This window comes from Leuciscus leuciscus (assembly GCF_965113295.1).
Source record: "Leuciscus leuciscus genome assembly, chromosome: 9".
Classification (NCBI taxonomy): domain Eukaryota; kingdom Metazoa; phylum Chordata; class Actinopteri; order Cypriniformes; family Leuciscidae; genus Leuciscus; species Leuciscus leuciscus.
In genome coordinates, this window is record NC_138733.1 from 21,452,062 (window position 1) to 21,477,190 (window position 25,129).

Below are 25,129 nucleotides of genomic sequence, written 5' to 3' on the forward strand. Positions count from 1 at the left end.
AAGTCAGACATAATGTACTAAATTTATATTTATTACACTGACCAGTGTTCCTCCATCAACACAACAGTAATTACAGAACAGAAAAAATAGTTCATTTATCCCTAGACTTTTGTCTTCTCTGATTCATGAATACTTTAATACAATTTCAAGCCATTTATTCTGTATTTTTAAACTTTTGTATAATCTTTTTAGACATTCAATAACATGATACACGATCTATACATTTTGATACAGGTTACATATGAGTTATAGTGGTGATGCTGAGCCAGAGGACAATGGGTGCGTGTGAAAACGGCATACTAACATACTACTTTTAAAAAGGATTTCAGTATGGAGTACGTTAGTATGCCATCTCGACCACAGCAATCGAATACTGATGTTCTTTACAAGAAATGTAGCCCTTCCCCGTAGACCAGCCCCTCTCTATCGCTCCCCGTTTCATTTCTTTGTAGTGTTGGCGATAGGAGTGTTCAGGTCCATCAAAACTGAAATAACCATCACTCTTTCATAGCCTGTCAACAGGAGAATGCAGTAGTGACCGGGCTTGGCAGCTGTGGGATGGCACAGTGTTTGACCAGAGGTTTGAACCTCCATTATTTAGAAAATAAGTTTGCATTCCATTCTAGTATTTCTCATATATCAGTATTACTTACATATCCCCTAAATTCAGTCAGTAGGACAAGTTTAAAACTAGGATAGAATAAAAAATAAAATGTGTAATCTATATCGATGGCAGGTATGTCAAATAAAACCACAATTATAAGTAATGGCAACCAAATTCAAACAGCCCTCACCCAAAAGGTACTAAAAAACAAAACTGATCATTTGTTGGGAAGAATAAAACTAGAAACATTTGCCTGTATCCTTTTAGAACAGTTTTCTGTGCCGTGTATAGCTCTTACGCTGCACCTTCTGACATTCACATGAATGGAGGGTTCAGAGTAAAGGTGGCGAGAATACAGAGGACCCGAAACGTTCCTATGAATTTCAAATACTAATGGAAACACAAAGTGTGCAGAGGTGACATGTAAACACACACTACTCCCTGAAGTTCAACTCCCCGAGGCTCCTAGTACACGGGCCAATAACCCCTTTAAAAGCGCAAGGTACATAGTTTACAATTCTTAATATTTCTCTTTTAAAACCTTTTGTCTATACGCACAGAATCTTGATGGGGGGGGTGGGGGACGTATGTCGCCATCAATTTAGTTAATTTCTATTTTAAATCTTTATTTTAAATCAAATATACAATATGAACACTCTCCACAGACAATGACTCTGGAGTTTGTTAGGAACACTTTATACTTGCTCTTTCACATTAGAGCCGGATCCATTTGGATATAAGTGGATTTGGACAGTGGGATATTAAGGAAAGGACACGTCCTGCCGGCAGAGTTTTGTCTTCACCAATGATTGCACAATGGAATTAGAAGGGTGGGGAGGTAACAATGTCCTCCATCAGAAGTGTTAAAATGTGAGTAAAAAATTCACAAGGATGAGTCAGTCAACGTGATTCCTGCAGTCAAAGTGATGTAACGCAAACCAACTAGACAAACTCGCTTGGGGGGGGAGGGGGGAGTTAGCTTGAAAAATTCCCCGAAAAAGTGCATTCAGGCATCCGTGGGTTCAAACGTTGGATCCAGGCGGAGATTGGCGTGGGGTGATGGCATTTAAAGCAGAGGGGGAGAGCGAGGGCAGGCAGGGGCATCGGCAACACAGCTCAAATCCTCACAATACTAGGCACTGACACCTGTGGTACGGGCGGCACAGAGGACAGAAAGAGAGCAGGGGGAAGGGGTTAAAAGATCCCTGCCTATATGGGATGAATTTCTACTCACCGACTTGGTCATCTCAGTCACTTATAACAGCCAACAAATGAGGGAGGACATGAAAATATATATTTTTTGGGCTGGTAAATCTTTGGGGCAGCTGTTGATCTAATAAAATACATGTAATTACTGGTACCGACACTACCAGTCAAACGTTTGTTTGGATACATCTGACTGAATGCAAGAGTTAACTTTTTTTAATACTATTTAAAAAGAATCCCAGGCTGAAAATCTGTCCATTAACTTTCCTAAAGACCATGTAAATTGAAAAGATATGATTTATTCTACCAAAATTTTGCTTCATTTCTGTGAATCATTTTCAGTGAACTGATTATAAACTCAAAATCGAGCGAGTCATCACAAAAAAAATCTTCATGAAAGTCTCTGCATGGCATTTCTTCTATGCCTTTCTAAACATTAATGTAGGTAATAAAAGATAGGACAAAAAGATTTTGTGTGACTAATTGACTAAAACTTTACAACATAAAACATTCTGAATCTACTTGGCAACAGCTGTTTGATTGAAATAATGCTATCCTCCTCTGATATACACTACCATTCAATAGTTTGAGGTCAGTGAATTTTTTCCCCATAGAAATAAAGAGCCAGAGGACACATTTAATTGATAAAAAGTGGCAGTAAATACATTTATATTGTTAAATATATATATATTTCAAATAAATGCTGTTACTTTTATCAAAGAATCCAAAAAAATAAAATAATAATTATCATGGTTTTCACAAAAAGCAGCACAACTGTGTTCAACATTGAAAATAATAAATGTTTCTTGAGCACCAAATCAGCATATTAGAATGATTTTTGAAGGATCATGTGACACTGAAGACTGGAGTAATGATTCAGAAAATTCAGCTTTGCCATCACAGAAATAAATTACTTTTTAAAAATACATAAAAATAGAAAACAGTTCTTTTAAATTGAATAAGATTTCACAATATTACTGCTTTCACTGTAAATGCAGCTTTGATGAGACTTTTCAAAAACATTAAAAAACTCGTTCTGACCCCAAACTTTTGAACGGTACTGTATACTCAATGTACTATTATTTAAAATATGGAAAATAGTAATAATAAATAAACAGTAGATGTGTGCAAATGTATGACTGGTAGTGAATGAGTGTGAAACAGTGCTATTTAGTGTGGAGGTCATGAGACCATCAATAGTGTTTGCCTGCTCCCATTAAGTGTCACAAAACTAAGCCTGCTGTCACGACCTTCCGAGAAAAAAAATTAAAATACTCATTACATTCCTAGAGTGCCAAAAACACAACATAAACCTGCCGAAGGTCAGGATACATTCAAACAGGTTCTACATTGTTTTTCTTATGCATTGCCAAATCATGACAACACTAGTAAAACCGCCAAAGAATTCATATCTACCACTTTCTTAAAATTACCACATAGACCTTTTGAAAAGAGTAACAGTAAACATACTGGACATCCGCCATCACACACTACAGTTTACGCCTGCATTAATCATTGCCACAACTGAGAACGCTTGTAAAAATATTCCTCGAAACATGACACACTACATAAAGTGCTTCTGCTTGGCAGCTATTAAAAGGCACCTCAAAAGTTTAACACAAGTATTTAGCGTTACATTAAGCTCATTTTTATAAGTACAACCAAATTTATTCATAACAAACCACACTCATGATCCAGACCTTAAATGGACCTTCATTACATTGGTGGAATATGTTTAGACTCTAAATTTGGGAGTGTTTTTTTTTTTTTAGCTACATGAGAACATTCATCTTGGCATGTCTCTACTTAATATTTCAATTATTAACGCATTCAAGGCACTGAACATATATCTGATATATTAAAGCTGGCATTGTACGCATAAAACATCACATATAATGAATAATAAAGAAAGCACCACATCTTAATGTGTCTGGACACCCGATCCAGATGAAAGCTGGCTGACCTAATAAAATGTAGGGTGTATCGAAGACTGAAGAAGCCATAACTAAGTTTCTTAATGCAAATACAGCCCAAAAAAAAAATGCAGGAGATATGAAAAGATTTGTGCTTGCTTGCACGATTTAAAATCCTAAACTCAGCAAAAACACACTGCTTGGGCAACACGGCCCCATTGACCTTTACCTGCACACTAAACATGACAAAAAGGTCTGTAAGGTATTGTCAAAATAAAACTAACGAAATGTGTATTTTTATTCACATTATTCTATGCAAAAATACAGTACTTGATGTAGGCAAACTCCTAAATCTTCTCTGCAAATGAATCGTCAAACTTAAAAAAAAATCTAAGAACGAAAACGCTTTCCCTCAAATCAACAGATTGGCCAACTCTCTTCCTAACAGACATTACATAAACTGCGCATACTCAATCCATCTTGATTTCATTCTTTTTTTTTAAAACCAAAATTGTTTTTCCTAAGAGCATGACAGCAGGCTGACAGCTTAGATTCTATTCTTACATAATAATTATGGATTTATATGCAAATGTTAAGAATTATGGCCAACGTCTCCTTTCAACATCCTTTTGGTTTATGAATCCACGCATTAAGTGGAGTAAAGCTAAACCAATAAAATATTTATTTTAGATTTTATATATTTATATTTCTTTATAATAATATAAGCATGAAATGAATCTCATCAAGTGAGCTTTAAATTAGACTAGTGTTTTTGACTCAAGCTCTGCATGGCTGTCAAACAAGCTTCATGCAAAGTTAGAATATCTATTGACCTGAGTGATATTTACTATAGTTTACCTGCACATCTGCATGTAGGAAAGTGAAATGAGAGAGAAAGAGAAGGAGAAGAGAGGGAGGTGGGGTAGACGAGTGCAGTTAGCTCTGCTCTCTGTGCCAGTCTTTAGTGTGGGCCAGTGCGTTCCCCTACCCTGTGTGTGTTTGTGTGTGCAGGGTTGGCACAAACGCACTGGGGTCTATGTAAAGGACAGGTGTGAACCGTTGGATATCTGAGATGTGATGCTGGTGCTCCTACTCATGCCTGGCTCAGTGCGCCCCGCTGAGGTGGTCCTCCTAAGCGCCTGGGGGCTGTTACGCATCCCCACACTGCTTTTTGGCATGGCCCCTGGAGGGCCCGAGGAAGAGTGGCCCCACGGAGGAAGCCCACCTCCTGGGATGGCTTGGCCCCAGCCCTGCTGGGCCTGTGGTCCTCCCTGACTGGAGTGGTAGTGGTGGCTGGGCCCTGAACCAGTGCTGCTGCCCCACTGTGTCCCCTGAGAGCCATCTGAGTGATGCTGATGGGGGATCCAACTGGCCGGGGCCCCAGGAAAGCTGTGGCTGAGGCCCTCAGGTGAGATGTTAGCCAACACCATGTTGCTAAAGCCTAAGCGCATGCTTTCTGAGTCGAAAGCCTCAATCTCTCGGGCCTGGCGCTCCAGCAGGCTACGGATACGCTCCGTGCGCTCGTTCTGCAAGGTAAACATCTCCTCTTCGATCTGTGAGACACAGCAGAGGACAGACAGTCAGGTTTAATTATTAATATGGTTTTATATAAAGTTTAATGTACGGTAGCCCAAACAATCTGGACACTTAAGGCATAATTAAATATGAATGGAAATTTATAAATGTCAAATCATTAGTAAAAAAAAAAAAAAAAAGTCTGTCTAAACAGATCATACAGCACTTGTGGAGTGGAGAAATTAAACAAAATCAAAATATGAAGCTGGAATGTTTTTTTCCCCATGATTCATATATTATTTTTTCATTTCTCCACTCCACAAGTACAGCTGGTTTTGTGTTTGTGTTGTATTTTTGTCTTTTCCACGCACCTTGTTGGTTTTGTGAAGTTGTACCAGAATAGCCCCATAAGACTTATTATAGAATATATCCTACTCAGCTGCATGACCACAATATGACAATACTAAATTGCACATATTTTACAAGAACATATAGGAATCAAAACAAAGCTTTTTCGTCGTGTGTTGAGGTGTAGGACCTTGGTCTCCAGCAGGGCCCTCCGGAGAGACACTCTCTGCTCCAGCTCCCTCCTCTCTCGCTCCTGCTGGGCGTCCGTCTGCATCTTGATCTTGCTCTGATACGCATTCAATAGCTCCAACTCTTGCTGCAGCTGCATCCTCAGCACCTGACACTCCGCCTCCTGCGCCTCGTCCAGGCGCAACTGAGAGAGAGCGAGAGCATCGTGTCATTAGATCAGGCATTGATGGTCAAACAGTTTTAGCGTATTGATTTCTGTCTTGTACTCACAGCCTGTGTGGAGAGCATGTTGTTGATGGTGTGGTCGTACTGCTCGGCGAGGATGGCTAGTTTCCTGGTTTGCTCCTCCTTCAGTCTCTTCAGCATGGTCTTGTGTTCGGGTTTTGGCGTGCTCTCCAGCAGGTGGTTTCGCAGGGCTTTGTACTGCCGGGTCTGGATCTTACATGTATCCTGAAACTGTTTCTTGATCTGGAGCTCTTTGGACTGTCAGAGAAACAACACGATGGCAGAAACATCAGTAAACAGAATTAGTTAGAAAATAAATTAATTAATTAGAGATGTGTAAAAGGTTTGTTCAAGGACATTCAAATAGGACGCTTTAATGTGTTCAAAACAGCTGAATTGAACACAAAAGAATGAAATTGACTATACCGTAACTCTATAGTACATGTAGTTCATTAATATTACTCAGTACTTATTTGAGTAAGTACAATGTAACTATGTTACCATAAAATAAAGTGTTATTCAAAGAATTCTAACTAGTCGACCATTGTGACCCGTTCATATAGAAGCAATCAGCTGGCTCAAATTTTTCATGACCAAACTAATCTTATTTTTATTTATTTAATCAGTTTGGTTGCCAGCCCAGTTCAACCACTATGCAATACACCCACCAAACTTCTTCTTCTTCAAGGACTTTGCAACTTACAACCTTGACTGGCAAACTAGAGTGATTTTACCTTGAGGCTCTTAGGCTGCTGTCGGACTTCCATGACGTGTTTGCGTCTGAGCTCCCTCTCCCTGCGCTTGTTGTACTCCAGCTGGTTGGTGAGCTCGGTTTGGTGCTGCAGGCGGATCTGCTCCGCACGCATCTTCTGGATAGTGCTCAGGTGCCTGAACTCCAGCTCCTGCATGGACTCATGGTGTCGGAGCAGCATTGCGTGCTCCAGATCCTTCTGCGTCTGACGCTTGTTCAACTCCTGAGAACAGACACATGTCAGACTGATTAACGTCACTCATTTCTGGCTCGGTTTAAAACCCAAAACTGGAGACATCAGGAGTCCTAATTTAGATTTGTGAGTTTAATATGTACATGCAAGCTCTCTGCGTGCTGACCTCTCTCATGAGATCTTGCTCCACGTTGTGACGGGCAATGAGAATGCGCCGTTTGAACCTGCGGCACTCGAGCTCTAGATACTGCCGCTGTCGGCGGAGTAGGTTGGCCTCCTCCTCTGCCTGGAAGTGCTGGAAGTTCTCCTTCTTCTTGGACAGCCACTCCTGCTTCTCCTTCTTTGGTGTGGACTGGTTCTCATTCAGCTCCTGCAATGAAAAATTGCAATAAATGGGAATGTGTAACGGAATATAACGAGGATGAGAGTGAGGCTGTCCAGAGTGGCTTCCTGACCTCTTTGAGCTGTTCCTTGCGCAGTTTGTACTCGCGTTTCTGAGACTCCAGGAAGCTGTTGAGCTCCTTCTTCTGCTGGCTCTGAATATGCTGCATAAATTTCTTTTCATCGTTGGTAAAAGTCTTGGCCTGATAGGCAGAATAATGCATTATAAACAGATCATTAATTCTGTCAGTTCAATGTTTTTAAACTATAAACATCAATCATTTATGATGTTTCAATACACATTCAGCTCTTTTATGGTTTGGTTTTGTATGATAATGTTTCATTACATCTTTCTCCATGGTGCCTTGGTGCTTCTTGATGAGTTTGTCCATCTCGGCAGCAAAGCTGTTCCTCTGATTCTCCAGTTCTTTGTCTAGCTTGAGTCTGTGCTCGTCCATCTCACCCTTCAGCTTGTTCTCGAGGGCCAGGAGGTGTTTCTGGTGCTGCCTGCGCATACGTTTGTAGCCAGACATCTGCTCGCGCACCTCAGAGTCCTGCTCGTGTTCTTGAATCTGACGCGTCACCTAAGACACACAATGACAAGCGCTTGACCAGCAGAACAGAAAGTAGCTTTGTGTTGTAGAAACAGTGAACTGTTAAACTTGAAGTGATCAGAGAGCAAACAGACTCCCTGACTCTGTTCTTGGGTGGTAATCTGGCTCTCACCAGGGAGGCTGTGCGGATGGTGGCAAAGTGCTCTCGATTCCGGTACTGACGTCGTGGTGTCTGTGCTGGGGGAGACTGGGGCTCTGTGGGCTGTTTCTGAGCCTCGGTTTCTTCCTGGTAGCTTTCTTCCTCCTTCAGACACATTAAGCATATTATTACCAAATAGGCCATGCATATGTTCAATGTACTTTAGAATTCAAAGACAGTCAATCAGCGGTTGCAAAGGTCTTACTTCTTAAACTTAAAGTTTAGTGTCCTGCATTAAAACTTCAAGCATTTTAGTACTCAACTTTGACTACTAAAACTTTCATTTAACTTTTAGCGGTTTTGGCTTTAATAATTTAGTTAAGCCATTGACCAAACTGCAAAATCTGGGCCACAATGCAGTTTATTCTGTCCAAAAAAGACTGACTGAAATGTAATTTTTTTTTGTGATGTTTAGCGGTCTGTAACTACAATTCGGTGCTAAAATAATGGGGAAAATTTGATTTAAATAACGATATGAAAGGTTGTACAGAAAACACTTAAAAATGCGCGTAGGTGATCAGAATTTCTGTCCATCCATAAGTAATAAGTACTGTTTTTTTTTAAATATTTTCACATAAGTGAAAAAGGCAGTACCTTGTAAACAACTTTTTTTACTGTAAAAACACGAATGGTGTCAGCCAATCAGATTAGAGCTGGCCAGATCGAGAAAGTGGTAAACAGTCTGTAGGAGTATCCTCTGTGACTGATCAACCTATGTCTTACGTGCTGAAGTAATGGTGACTGAGTGATGCATGCACTTTGCATATAATACAAGCAAGAGAATAAATGTGAATGTAAATATAGTGGACGTGCACGAACCGGTTTGACGTGGATCATGGAGCTGTTGGGTATGATGGTTTGGTCTTTTTCCATCAGGTCCACCTCGCTCTTGTTGTCATCGGTGGCGTCTGTGGCGTCAGGCAGGCTGTTAACCGAGCTGCTCTGTGAACTCGCACTGATGGACATGCTAGGGATGGACTGGTTACTTCCCACACTGTTCACTGTGCCAGTGCGGCCAGCACTGTGCTCCACTTCCTACAACACAATAAATAAATAGAAACATCTCTTCAGTAAAAACAGTGTTAAGGCAATGCGTGTCTAAAGGCCAAGGACAAAAAACTTCCCCCCTCAGCAGGAAGACTGTAAAACACATTTGAGAGAGCACCAATGGTTGAAGGAGGACCTCCTCCAACGACTGACCTCCTCGTCGTCTGGGACCTCTGCCGCAGGGCCATTGTGGGCCTCCTGGAAGAGGATCTTTTTCATCTTGCGGTACTGCAGGTTGTCCAGCTCTCTCACAGCATCTTTGGTGCGCAGGATCAGGTCCATAAGCACCGACTCTGGTCGCTCGCGCTGGACAAATGCATGCTGCACACAACAAGACAAGGTTATGATGATCAAGATAAGGAGGATCAGATGCTTTAAAAGAAACTGAGTGAGAATTGAACAGGTAGATTAAACACAATAAATTCCCACGCTGTAAATTCTCCTAATTTTGTTAATTACGTGCACTGCCGTTCAAAGGTTTATGGTCATATACGATCTTTTTTTAAAGAAATGAATAATTTTACAAACAACTGTTTCCAACATTTATAATAATAATAAATGTTTCTTGAGCAGCACATCAGCCTATTAAAATGATTTCTGAAGTATCATGTGACTGAAGACTTATTCAAATAAAAATAATAGTATTTTACATCGTAACAATATTTCATATTTATTTATTTATTTATTTTTACAATATTTTTGATCAAATAAACACACCCGTGGTGAGCATAAGAGACTGGATTAAAATATTTTTTAAAAGAAGCCATTTCATTTTTCACTGTTTTAATATTTATTTTTTACATTAATCTGAAATTTAATTTTTTAATAATAATCTGAACTACTAGCTCGACGTTTTATTGTTAAGCTTTGCATTATGAACTCCTTCATGTCACAGATGCGAGAAAACATCAGAAAGCCAGAGCATTAAGAATAACACTAAACAACTAAAGGCATCAGAGTGCAGTGAAGATAAAAAAGATCACATTAAAATAAATGAATTCTCACAGCGTCCCTGAGCAAGTATCCTCAGGAAGAACTCACTGAACTCCATACTTCTGCTTGAACAGACTTTCTTTGACTTACTTTCAGGAGTTCTTCAGAGTTGGGTCTGTCCTGGGGCAACTTCTGTAAGCAGGAGTCCACAAAGTTTCTGAAGTAGTCCGTCCTGGGAAAAGAAAGAGCAGGATATTTTTAAATAACACGGCATTTCTCTAGTGTTCATTAACCTTCCTCAACTCCAAGCTATCAACTCACCATTCACTGGACTGTAGGGATGGACTCTCATTCTGCGCGATATGGTATAAGGCACTCATTGCATTCATGTTGAAGAGCGGAGGTTTCCTTTCAGCTAGAGGAGAAAAAGACTATTAGAAACTATTAGAAAAAAAATTCAGTCTATATGAATCATATTATTTCATCTCACCTAATTCAATACAGGTTATTCCTAGAGACCAGATGTCAACCTTTCCATCATACTGACCCTCATCCATGGCCAGGATCACCTCTGGGGCCATCCTAAAATAGAAGAAAAAGCAAATATTGGTGAAAAACAGAAGATTTCAGTGTTATGTAATGCAACCATAAACTATTAATATTTCATTTTAGTAGTTGGCAGGCCTAGGCAGAATCAAATAACAACGTTTAATGCTTAAAATCTGACCAACATTTAGGCTCTCCAGGCACAACATGCAGACTTGCCTATGATTGATTAATTTATATAGTTTGATGAGGTCAATGAAATTTATAACTGTTGAAATTCTCAGTGTTAAATAGGAAAAACTGTGCGACTCACCAATAAGGAGTCCCTACAAATGAATTAGCAGGAGAAGCGATAGAAGCAGAACCGAAATCTGCCAGCTTCACCTGTCCAGGCTCTGTGAGCAGGATGTTCCCAGCCTTGATATCCCTGTCAAACAGCGGGGTAAAAGGGTGAACTTACAAAACTGAACTGAACCCCTGTGATGGCATCATTACTCCAGTCTTCAGTGTCACATGATCCTTCAGAAATCATTCTAATATGATGATTTGGTGCTCAAGAAAAATTTCTTATTATTATCAATGTTTAAAAAGTTAAAAAAAAGAGCACAGACAATAATTGATCAAAAAAGTCTATAAGTTATTATTATTCAGGTTTGATACTAAGAAACTGACTATTATATGTTTATGTATATATATGTATATGTATATATATACACATAAACCATAACCATATATATATAGGCAGATTTGGTATTAATAAACTCTTCACTAACATGAGAACTCACCTGTGAATCATGTTGTGAGAGTGGAGGTACGCCAACCCCTGCAAAGCACCATGAGTAATCGCTGCTATCTCTATCTCTTGTAAAGGTTTTTTGTGTACTGCGAGTAAAAAAAAAAACTGGTTTATAGTATTCTCTCTTGAGATAAACAAATATTTCCATAAATAAATGTTTATTTTTGCTTGTAACTGGAGTATGTATATAGAGACCACATATCTTTGCAGCTAATCATCACATTAAGCATCAAAACATCCAAGCATACCCTCGAGAAGATCTGAGGCGGACCCCAGACAGTACTCCATAGCCAGCTAGAGAGACAGAGACACATTTCAGTGTATAATTACGTCATATGCAGAACTGCCACCGATATAGATATGTATGTTCACATAAGGCTACGTGAGCTGCAAGCAGGGTCAGGTTTCTTACCCATGCTGTGTGCTCTCGCAGGTAGCATCCTTTATATTCTATGCTGTTTGGATGCTTTATCCTCTGAAGGAATTTCACCTCCTTTATTATATCTTGCCATTTCTGGAAAAAAACATGAGAGAAGATTAGAAAGTAATCAGTTTTGTCAATTAATCAATTCATATGAAACAACACATAATGAGACTAGACCAGCATATAAAGTAGTTATGCAAGGAAAACGCCTTTCTGGGCGGCAGGAGCAATATATATATATTTTTAACCCTGATTAGAAGTGCAGGTTAAAAAGACATGACATGATTTGCCATCAAATAAAAAAAAGATTCAGATAAACAGTGAATGGATAATTTTCTTTTTGTTTTCTGTCTATAAGGACTGTCCTCTTTGAGCCATAAGTTACAGTCCTCCTGTGTTATTTTAGTATTATTTATATATTATTATAGTATTTATTCATGTTTTGAATAAGATTTAATTTGAGTATAAACTGAGTATACATTTTAGTCATTTTGTTATGTGCTTTTGTCATTTGATTTTATTCATTCTATTTATCATAATTTTTTTTATTTATGTCAGTTTTAGTAATTTTAGTTCTTCAACTTGAACTTATTTTATTTTAGTTAATTGCCAAGGCAACACTTCAAATTTTTGTTGAAGTTTTTTTTAAAGTTTACATTTTTTTATTTTTTTTTATTCCATTTATGATTAAAAAACACACTTTTTAGTTAATAACAAATTTTTTATATTAACAATAACAACATTGCTGCACATTCACCTCATTAAACCTTTAACATGTCTACATGTCTACTGTAAAAAAATACAGTGTGCATCAGAGCTCTGATTAAATAATGAATCATGGGATATATGCATAGGCTACAGTCTGGAGGGAGACACAATCATGTGTAATCTCTCTTAACTCAGCATAGCATTATAAATAGCATTTATTTTCACCTCATTAGACTGTTTTCCACTATATGACATTTTCTTGATGGCCACCACCTCTGAGGTCCGCACATCCCGTGCCTGTAAAAAAAAAAAAACACATCAATTCAGTAGAAGAATGATTGACTTCAGTGTTTCCTTACAACCTAAAATAAGCTAACAGAGTTTAAAAGCCATTTTCTGGGAGATGCAAAGGTACTCACAAAGTATACAGCACCGAAGCTGCCATGACCGATCTCCCTCAGGTCTGAGAATAGTTTTTCGGGGTCTTCTTTAAAAAAGAGATCTGAGATCTCGGGGTCTTTCAGACTCCCCGCGCGAACAGCGTTGGGCATGCTGGGAGGGGGCGGGGCCTGGGCCGCAGCCGCCAGTCACTATCTGGGTCTGCGACACGACAGCCCCCACTGATGGCTCATCTGCAAGACAGTGGCCTCATATGGACCAAAACCTGACAGAAAGAGAGAGAGAGAGACAAAATCATTAGCATTTCATTGATAAAAATAGGGATTCAAAATATGCAGTGGGATTTGTATGAGAATCTAAGTGAAAAATCTGTTTTTTTTATTTTGAATCCCAAATTTTCAATGGGGACTCAGACGTTTGGACTTCACTGTATATGTCAACACTCCTGTGCTAATAATTGTGAAAACAGAAAGGGGGAATCATAAAAGTTCTGTTCACTAGACAACTCTTAAGAGAAACTATGTGCTTAAACTGCTGTTTGCAGCAAAAGACCCAAGGTTGATGCTCCGGGTTTGCGCATTACAGCAGACGTGGTCACTGAGCTTGACAGTGAGTTCCTCTTGTGAGCTAAGAGAGAGGGAGAGAGGAAGTGTGCGGGAGACAACCAAGAGCTGCAGTCATAACACCAGTGGCCCTTCCCATTCTTACAAACACACCGCTCCCACGACACAGTTTTCAACTAAAAACAGAAAACTTTTTATGCATTTTGGCTGTTCATTTACACGACAAATGTTTTGGGGGCCTGAAAATCCCTTTTGAAAACGTTTTTGAAAACAAAAAAAACGTTTCCGTTTTTAAGTACATTGTTGTCGGGTAAACATTCCCAGAACGTCAAACTCCCGAATGACACCACAGTCCTCAGCTTCCTCATCCAGCCTTGTGCTCCATTTTAAACCATTCTGACCGCAGAATATGCCAAGCCATCCCTTACACAGCTGACCAAGTCAATCATTTTCATTTTCAGTTCAAAATGTGTTTCAACTATTCAAATCTGATTTAACAGTTCGTTTGTCACCACTCAAATCCCCACTTCACAAGTCTCCACAAGGCACTTTTTATACATCATATTATAATTAATATATAATATAATATGAACATGCTATAACTGTTTTCAACAATAAGAAATGTTTCTTAGGCACCAAATCGGCATTGATTTCTGAGGGATCATGTGACACTGACTGAAGTAGGGCTGGTCCGAATACCATTTTTTAAGCTTCGAAGCTTCAGTAGTAATGAACATCGAATATTCGAAGCTTCGGAAAGAGGGGGCTGAACATATTCTTCTCCCTAATAAAGGCAGGAGTCTCTATGTGTCGGTATGTCCGTTTGCATTTTTATTATTTCGAGAACCGTTCATCCAATCGACTTCACAAGTGCAGTGTCGCATTTGGTGCAATATAGATGGACACGCAAGACGCAACACATTCAGAATTAATAAACTTTTAGTAAACTACAGAACAGCGCGAGCGGGAAGTGGCGCGCCTCACGCGGGCAGGGCTTATATGCTCCGAGAATGGACACTGCACTAGTGATATAAAACGCACACACACAGGTCTGTTAAATTAAGCAATACTTTTAAGGTAGTCTAATATTTTTCTGACTAACAAATTACTGACACAGTAAAGGGTAGATTTAAATAAAGAAAAACGAAATTTAAATAAAGAAAAAAACGAAATTTAAATAAAGAAAAACAAAATTTAAATAAAGAAAAAACGAAATTTAAATAAAGAAAAAACTAATTAAGTTAAATTAAAAACTAGATTAATTTAGATTGATAATAACGGGTAAAAAGGCTAATACATTTTGTTTCTATTATTCTATTTTCCACAATGTCAAAGCAACGCAGCTTAACCCAAAAGACAAGCTCAGGCATGCACTTCTTCAGTCCATACAAACTCCGCTGTTCTGCGCTAGCCAGAGAATACTCCCGTAACGTTGCTGGAACACTTTTAGGCGTCGGTTCTATTTCTAGCATGCAAGCGTTTTCCGCGTGGTTCGAGCCGCGCCTTGAGACGCGTGTCTCACGCAGGCAGTGTGCAAACTTCAACCTGTTAACATGGGAGCAGAAATAAAAACGGACACACCACGCAGCTGAGACGCTCACGCCACGCAGCCAGTGTGTCGCCAGCCTTATTCAAGCGCGAATGAGAACCGTTTCGCGGAGGATACCAGGTGTAAAAAAACTAAAAAAAAACTAAAAAAAACACGAATATTCGAATGTCACATTTTCTAATCGAATACCAACCCACCTAACGAATATTCCAATATTCGGGTCCAGTCCTAGACTGAAGACTGGAGTAATGATGCTGAAAATTCAGCTTTGTTAACAAATGAATAAATTAAAATATAGATTAAAATAGAAAAGTTATTTTAAATTGTTATGATATTTCAAAACATTACTGTATTTACTGTATTTGTGAATTGTACAACAATTAAAAAATCGTACTGACCCCAAACTCCGGTAGCGTTTATATAGCAATATTTATATATAGAGGCACAAACATAGAAGGTTTTGGGAACAAACTTGATTACTATTTATAGAGTACTATAATTCACTTTGTATACAAGCATCATGTAAATCACTTATTAATTAAAAATAAAAATGTCTGATAGAGATGATCATGATGTATATAAAAGAGAGAGAAATATCCAATTTCCTCTGATGGGGCCAGGTGGAGTGGGTTATTGGCGAGAGGCTGATGTTAATAAGCGGAGTGTCAGAGCAGTCAAGCACACTCCGGCCAAAACTCAGGAGAGGGATCGCTTCCAGCACCGGCTCCCATCTGAAGCCCAGCAACAACTAGCACACCAGTTTCCATGGCAACATCATCTCTTAGCCAATGGCCAAGAAGCTGCAAACTACCCTCTCGAACGATGTTTATCTGCTTACGTGCATGACTGACTAACTGACAGAGCGATATAATAAGAGACATCATGACACCTGGTTCACAGCTGTACGCGTCTGAACTGAATCATTCCAGATAGACGCACCTTATAATCTTTCTGTTGAGAATTTCTTCAGCTCCGCTGCGTCACGGTGACTAACATCCGTCACTATTCAAAATGCAAACCCTGGGAGTTTGCATAACTATGTCACCATGTCCATAATTAGCCAGACTTCTGGACAGGACTGAGTGAATAGCTCAAATCTACACATAAAAGAAAATATGCCATCATCATAAAACACAATTATTATTACATCAGTTGGTTTTGGACTAGATGTTGCCGGCTCATACATAAGACTGAGTAGTGATCAACGAAATTGACTTGATACACTAAGGCTATGTTCACACTGTCAGTCCAAATCCGATTGGAATCTGCTCTAAATTTGGACTGTCCACACTGTGAATCGCAACTGTTCAGATCCAATTTGTGTGTGCCATGCCGCTCTTTCATTTTCTGGAATATCTGCATTGGTTTATGGCAATGACGCTGCATTGGTAGGTGTACGCCAAAAACACCAACAACCACCACAACATGGAGGGGTTTGCAATACAGATGTTGTCTTAGTTTACAACATGACAATGTGAAGCCGCCGCACTGGACTACTGTGTCTTATCAGGCAACAGCAGAAACATAGAAGGCTGGTATGCGTGGCTTTCATTTGTGCTGTCGTTTCCGCCGGTTTCAAAACATATCTCTTTATATTGTCATTTTCTGCACATCCGGTGCACAAGTCAGTGGGGTCCAAAAAAACATTAGCTGTTTCCATCCACCTATTTTTATGCGCATTTTAGGATATTGCATAAAAAAACTAAAAACACTGAATGGAAACACCAAGATGCGCATAAATTCTAAAAAATACACAAAAAACGGTAATGCTCAATCGAGGTGGATACTTTTTTCCGATAAGAAGAAATGAGTATAAACTAAGATGGAAACCCACACTATTACTGAAAAAAATTAACAAAATTTAAAACTCACGTGACACTGCCTAAAAAGTTAATTTGATTGGATAACTGGACTAACTAGCGGACCAATTTCATTGCACAGCATCTCAAATGTTGGTCTGATCATTCTGAAATGCCTGAGCCATCAGAATGTCATCATAATGATTTAGCATAATGACCTCCCAGAAGTGTCTCACATGATTCTGCATTCCTAAACACCACGCATCCGAATGCAAGATATCATGACAGCATTTATTGCATTTCGTCTGTGCGCTCTGAGACTCAAATCATTTATGATGTAGGAAAAAAGAGCCACACACAGTGGAAAGCTTCCCCCATTGCAGCAACTTCTATTTTTATTACAGATATTTTGCACCAATTTCTCAGGAAATGACGATTTTGTTCTATTGAACACATGGGATGGAAACACTGCGTTATTCACAAATATTTTATGCAATATTCCAATTTTTTTGCACAAACAGCTACTGAGACACAAAAAACACTGTGACATCTCAAAATACCTTCTCTTCTGTCTTCTTTTCAGTGTCAAGCATTTTGAAAGTTTGTTAGAACCTGAATTTTTATATATTTTGACAGCAGTTACCCATAAGGCACTTTGTATTAAGTGAAGCGTAATAATTATAAAGTAAAAAGCTGTCCACATGGCATGAAAGTAAATGTGACGGTCACATTAGGAATTATATCATTTATGATCACATGATCCTGGGTGACAATTTACATTTTTGGACAAACTGTCCCTTTAAGATAGTTATGTTGATAACATCCAACACTGTTATAATTCATCTAAACTTTAACGCTCTCATTAATAACCATGTGGTCATAGTTATGCAAACAGCCTGCATCCCCACTGTGTGCTTTATTAGTAAACACCATCATAGCCACATAGGAATGACCTCATTCTAAAATAGCGCTTTGTTTGTTGCTGGAGCTCGTTGGGTTCTGGACGCCTCTCCCCCCTCAGAGACGCTCAGATGATCGGCTGCACAGACACAATGCTGAGAGCTCAGGGCTGATGTCTCAGTCACAAGACCGGCCCGAGTGCCGTCCTCCCACCACACCAGCTGCCTCACACTCTCTCTGCCCACACACACACACACACACACACCAATCAACCCACTCAAATCACACCATCCCGTTCACCTTTACACAAGTGTGAGCACTATAGATGCAGAGCTGACAGATACACTAACTATATCTGAAAATGCTCACTGTCAGTGGGCCACATCATGCACAATTTAGGGTGTCAGGCTGTTTGAACTTGAATTTATATATTTGTTTATATATTTTGACACCAATTAACCATAAGGCACTGATGAATGAGTTAAAGGTATAGCGGAGGATCTTTCCGAATTTTAGAAAAGACCCGCCCTCTCCAATTTTTTTTAAAAATGCACATGCGCAACACTCTATCTGCTCCCGAGAGGGAACGCCTATTAAACGTGTGCACGAGAGAGCTATGGTGAACACATTGGAATTATCAAAAATGAACACACAAGGATTTAGAACATTTCAGCGTGATACCATTTACCATTTGGTCATAAGGCTACTTTAGACAAATTGAGATGTTTACCGTGTCTACGCGGTGCATGACTTGTGCCAGGGCTAGCATCGCTAATCATAGCTTACATTAACTTTTACTAGCAGTGATTTTAAATGGATTTCTCCAAATAGCATGCCAAACTTTACCTGTCTAGTAGAATCTTCGCGACTGCGGCATCAGTGGGAAGCCCAACCTGTGCTTTTAGCGCACGCCAGCGTGTGAAATATTATCCCGAAAACACTCTGGTCTTGTTTCTATATTCTGCGGCCTTTCTCTTCTTATCATACACTTCGTATAAATTTTTTCTCTTTCGACCCTCAGCCATTTTCAAAGGAATGGCTGAAACCGTAACTCATCACACATAATACACCTGAAAGTGCGCATGCGCAGAAAGCGAAAACTACCTAGGGACGAGCACGTACGACGGCCTTACGTAAACATATCACCAGAATGATTGACACTTAGGTGGACCAATAGTATAGGCTTCCCACCCGGAAAAAGAAAATCCTCCGCTATACCTTTAAGTGTAATGATAATGTCCACATAGCATGAAGGTAAATGTGATCACGGTCACGGAGCATTAAAGGTGCTCTAAGCGATGTTGGGTGACGTCACTTCTTGTTGACATTCGAAGTATTGTCAAACAAAACGGAGGCTAGCTCGACCCTCCCTCCTCATCCCGTCTCATGATCCTGGGTGGCACATCCTCGGGATTCATTTTAAAAAATGACATCCTTTATTTGAGATGTTACTTTTTGGAAATAAAGCCATTTAAACCCAATATTTTTTATATTTAAATATTCTTAAATTAAATTATTATAGTTTAAAATAAGTGTTTTCTTTTTTTTTTATTAAATAATTATTTTTATAGTTTTACAATATCAAAACCATGGTTTCTCATGGTGGCATATACAATCATCCATCAACTGATAGTTCATGGATCGGGTGAAGGGTAATAGCAAAAAAAACGAGTCAAGGAATAAAGACATTCAACAACATACATTCTCAAGAAAATTCCAAAGAGGGGACCAAATGCACCAGAAATCATTAGACCTCCGGCGTAAGTTTTAAGTTAGTTTTTCTAAAGGAAGGAAAACAGCAATTTGATTCATCCACATATTAACAGAAGGGACATGAGGAGTGGACCACAACAGAAGTATACATTTTACAGTAGGTACACAGATGTAAAACACATTCTAGATCATGGTTGAGGTGTAATTCAGTTTTACAATTAAAGAGATAGATACTCAGGGATAGAGCAAAAGATTTACCAATGATCCTCTGAACAATTTTATGTATTTCTTTCCAGTACACCTTGATCATGCATGTCACAGCTCCAGAACATCACAGAACGCATCACAGTGCCAATATTAGACTTACACTTGAAACACAATTGGGAAACATTTGGGAAAATCTTATGGAGACGAACCAGTGTTAAATAAGACCTGTAAATGGACTTAAAGTTTTGCTCATGATTCGATATTGAAGAAGTGTTTTCTATTTTAATATATATTAAAATTTAATTAATTCCTGTGATGGCAAAGCTGAATTTCATTTTCAGTTTTGGAAAAGCATCATTACTCCAGTCTTCAGTGTCACATGATCCTTCAGAAATCATTCTAACATGCTGATTTGGTGCTCAAGAAACATTTCTTATTATTATCGATTTTTCAACTTCGAATAGAAAGTTAAAAAGGACAGTATTTATTTGAAATGGAAATCTTTTGTAACACTTACTGTCACTTTTTATCAATTGAATGCATCCTTGCTGAATATTGTTTTTTAAACTCCGATCCAAAACTTTTGAATGGTAGGGTGTATATAATATTTTTAACATGTAAATGTTCTTTTAAATAAATGCTTATTCATTCCATTTTATTCCTACCTCCTTAAATTAACATTCAAATGACTGTTCTGTGATGCATCCTATTTGATACCTCAATTCATATTCATGACATGGAATTTAAGAAATCAAATCAGTGATGCGAAGCAATCACGCTAGCTGCCAGATGCTTAGCATGTGACACAGGCTGTGAGGGCAGGACTTTGAAAGACAGAAAGAGATGACACCCCATCATGCCATTCAACAGACACACACAGAAGGAATGTGGCAGGACAGGACGACACAACAGGAGGGCAGGAACAGCTTACATGATGTCGTTTTCTTTCACTCACGGTTTCTCTACTTCCTGTTCACTCAGCTCATGTGCTAATGGCACTTCAAATCTCCCATCAACCGTTTCAGTGCTAATCAGCTCTTTAAGTCAACATCGACATTCTTCACTCCTTCACTCATTTCCTTCGGACTTTATCTCATTTTCCAATGAACTGACAAGTTTCAACAAAACTCAAAGTCAACACAAAGCCGAGCCACACAAATGGAGAAATGCTGAGTTGCTATTCAGGAATGTGTGAAAAGCTGAAAAACAGAACTGCAACTTGGGTCTGCTACCGCAAAGATGTGAAATACAAGGAAATAGCTCTTATAAATCAGCCCAAAAACCCAGCTTACACTTTAGATATGACTATTACTGTCTTACACCTATATATCCCCGTCCATAGACACCGTCCGGTTAGGACTAGCCTGAAAGAATTCGTTAGGATATCAAATAACTTACCCCTCTCCTTAATCAAGTATCACAACATCCTTTAAATTGAGATGAGGAGGAATGTCTAGGAAACTCCTCTGTCCGAGCAGGGAGTTCCCCTCATTTGCCAGACAAACAGCAGCACAACTCTGAGTCTGACCCAGTCCTTCTCCACAGGGAGAGCTTTAGAGATGCTGTCCCGTGCCGGCGGTGCACCGCTGCGTATTTATAAACACTGAGTATGACCTTGCGAGTGATTAGGCCCTGCGTCCTAGCTGCACCTGTGGAGATCATTTCATTTGGAAATAGTACCATGGCCATTATTTTGTAGACCATTCTAGCAGCTAAGTATTTATATTATTGTTCTTTCCAAGCAAAAGATCATCTAAACAAAAATGTCTTTATGATATACTTCCATAAAACAGGCCAAATAATAACAAAGCTGTACACATGACGATAGTACAAAGTGTTCACTGCTGTAAATATTACTACTAATAATTGAATTTATATAGTATTTCATTATAATAATAAAAAAAAAATATATATACATGATCCTTTGTGACAAATATAAAGATATAAGTTTATAATTTTGTGATGGTCCCAGTGAAAATATTGGGCCAGCAATAATGATATATTTTTTAATAATAATAATAAACAAACATAAATAAAATAATATGTAAATATTACGACTAACAATTTAATTAGTTGTAATAAATAATATAATAAATGTAAAATGTATACATTTATTATACTATAATATGTACAATTCTAAATACTGGGCCAGCAATAATAATAAAAATAATAGTAGTAGTAGTAGTGATTAATAATAATAATACACATACATAAACTGTATTCTATGCAAACATTAAGACTAAAAATGTATTTATACATTTTTACATTAGTTAGGGCTATAGGCTACTAAATAATATAATAAATTTATAATTAATACATTTATTATACTATAATATCTACGCAAGTAAAATTCTGAACTAATGGGACTGAACTAATAATACTACTACTAATAATAAATAAACTATTTTTGAGCACTTAAATAATATTCATAATTAATTGCAATGCTCAGGAGGACAAAACTCAGATCTGGTCAGTGCAACACCAAAGCTCTCACTGTGCGAGAACAGCTTTACATTTCCGATATTTGAGACAATTACCATCCTGCATTGAAAGAATCAAAACTGATAGCCCAAACTTGTGCTAGTCACTTGATGACATCAATGATAATCAGAGGTCTGATATCAGATGGATGTGGGAGTGGAGACCCCGAGGGCTCAGTGTAACGGATGCTGGACAGAGGCAGCAATGAGGTCAGAGAAAGACAATCACGGTGGAGAAAGCAGCCAGTGTCTCTCAACAACAGAGGCACTATTCAGCCTCTCAATCACATACCACCAGTTTGCATGTTTATGAGCAATGCAAAGCCATAAACAAATGCAGCAGAGCTTCATTGCATTACAATCAGAGCTGCCATTTCCACTGTGGCAAACTCAGCACACGGGCATCAATACACAAGTAGCAATGATAATGTCTAAGAGCCATTTATGAATCATCAGATCTATAACAATAAAGGCAACATCCCGCTGACAGATAGTCATCATGGAAACTTCAAAATGTAAACAGTAGGTCCATCCATCATTATGATTCAGTCTGTACATCTCAACTGTACAAATACATCTAATTGAACGGCTGTTTACACACATATACATCAGAATGGAGATGATAAGCTGCACGTTCACTTAACATGAACAGCATGCATTTCAGATCACAATAAATCTATACATCTTAATAGATATGACACATGTGATCATAATGGACAGAAATAGACAAGCTCTCCTGGTGACATCCCTATTAACTTACACACAGATTACACACCCCAGAGCTACAATCCTAACATAGCCTACACATGCATTTCTACATGGTGAATATGAAGATGATTTGTTAACTGCTTCATCACCTGCAGCCAAACTTCTACAGTCAAACCCATGACTTGGGTGGAAACTAATAAACTTAGATCAAAACAGTTGGGCTTTAATGTTCATTTACTGGAATCGGTTACAGTAAACTGATAAAGGATTAACTAACCCCTTCTGCTGTGTTGAAAAACAGGAAGTGTTTATTTTGACATGAACTTAAGTTAGCAGAAGAGCTAACAGCTCACTTACCCTCCCAACAGGCCAGGATGAGCAGCCAGCCCGAGAAAACTCCTCCGACCACAACAACAACAAACCCAGGGGACAGAAACACGCCAACCGACCCCAAATCAGTCCCCAAAAACGTATCGATCGCTGTCAAGCATGAGAGTCCGCTGAAGAAACTCCTCCAGCCCGGTGCTGGTTAACGGTGGCCCAGCAGCTCTTCACTCTCCCGGGCTACTGCTGCTAAAGATGGCGTCCGAGACAGATCCACTCCCTAACGGCTTAAAAACAGAGATAAACACGGTCCTTTTTCAGACCGACGGCGGGACCACTTCACAGATTCGGTCCGAAATGCTCTAGACTGTTGTTTTTTGAACCAGTGTGTTTGGGCTGTGGGGTGATGATCATGTTGTGATGGTGGCTGTGATTTTTCTCTCTCTGCCCTCCTCTAGTGATGTCCGATTCGCCAACGAATCATTCTTTTAGAACTGAATCATTTTTGACTCATTCGAGCCGATTCGTAATGCGCGTGAGAATCTTACCAGAATCTTTTTTCTTTAAAAAATAAATAAAAATCATCCCCCAAAAAACTGATTTAAAATAGATTACATATTATCTATACACTAATACGCGTTTATATCCACACAGGTTTTTCAGTACATAAGTCGTTTGTCTGTGGAGGTAATCAATTGTTGCCTACGTAGCTCTATATTTTGGCTAAATAAACAAAACGTAGTACAAAAACAAAACACAGTGATAAACAGTGGTATTTTTTCATAACGTATTTACTAAAATCGTAATGCCGCGCGAGTATTTCTAGAGCGCCTTGAGTGGCGACTTAAATGATTCTATGATTCGTTTTTTTTTAACCTGTTCACTAAGCGAGTTGATTCGCTTTCGCCTTGGTTCCTGGAACGCCAGTTCCGCCCTCCCAATGTGGAAAACTCCCACCGGCCCCAAGAGACAGAGCATTAAAACCTCTATAATAAACAGCTAGTCTATACACATAAATATGTCCTATATCAATATTTAAGACATTATTTCCTGGGGCTGCCAAAATCTTTGAGGAATAAGTTCTGTCATGGTCTGACATTCTTTATTTTCCAATAGAGGAGTATTAAGATGTCCCACCCTGATCCATTATGATGTTAATTGCAGCATGGCAGTTCTGGAGAGGTAAACAGATGAAATCAGAGGAAAATGTAATGAAACGTGATTCCTTTAAAATAAGCAGCTGAGTAGGCTAAAGTTCAGCATTATGATTATATTTGTTGGATTTTTTTGAGTAACACATTTAAAATTTAAATTTGCATAAAGTTGTCAGTTAAACATATGGGAATATCTTGGAAACATTTTGGAAATTTAGAGATTATAATTATGATACTATATGCTAGTGCGTATGATGATGACGATGATGTCCTCTCAAAGAAATGTAAATTATGATGATTTTTTCTTGTGTGTCGGAAGTTTGAAACCCCACCACCACTCACACAGATGGATTTGAAGATAACTAGGACAAGCAGAGAACAACTCATACAAATCAAATGTAAAGGATTACAGCTTGTCTCTGTTGTAATCCCAACTACACTCTATGATGATAATACATTTCACCACAGTTTAAGCCTAAAATGCACAGAGCTGTAGATTTTCTTGGTATTGTTCAATATTGGTAATCATCACTTTTATGGATCAGTAAGAGGTTAAAGTTGATCCCTGGGCAAAATTATTACAGTGATGTCAACAAGCCTGCAAGCAACCAATTGGTAAACAGAGCAAAGAACTAGCGCTCTGGGTTGGTTCTGAAGCAGCCGTCTCTCTCAGCCAATGAGAGCGCAGGATGCTGTCACTGTATCCAGGCGAACAGAGGGGGTTTGAGATGTATGGAGCCTGTTTTATGAATGGGATTTAAAGAGCCATGCTGTTGATGAGTTAGTAAGAGAGACACTGGT

At 38.8% G+C, this 25,129-nt stretch overlaps 1 protein-coding gene across 1 annotated transcript; it reads right to left on the reverse strand.

Moving 5' to 3' along the window:
- Positions 1–10: 10 nt before the first annotated feature.
- Positions 11–23,662, reverse strand: taok1a (TAO kinase 1a). The gene is made up of 20 exons (XM_082179529.1): positions 23,208–23,662; positions 12,952–13,196; positions 12,758–12,829; positions 11,813–11,914; positions 11,649–11,694; positions 11,390–11,486; positions 10,918–11,031; positions 10,549–10,640; positions 10,380–10,473; positions 10,209–10,290; positions 9,279–9,446; positions 8,898–9,113; positions 8,052–8,183; positions 7,673–7,909; positions 7,400–7,528; positions 7,111–7,314; positions 6,735–6,974; positions 6,046–6,258; positions 5,777–5,959; positions 11–5,276 (listed from the first exon to the last, which is right to left on the reverse strand). Exons 2-20 carry the CDS (start codon positions 13,081–13,083, stop codon positions 4,758–4,760), a joined length of 3,072 nt encoding a protein of 1,023 aa, XP_082035655.1. The 5' UTR covers positions 13,084–13,196; positions 23,208–23,662; the 3' UTR covers positions 11–4,757.
- Positions 23,663–25,129: the final 1,467 nt, after the last annotated feature.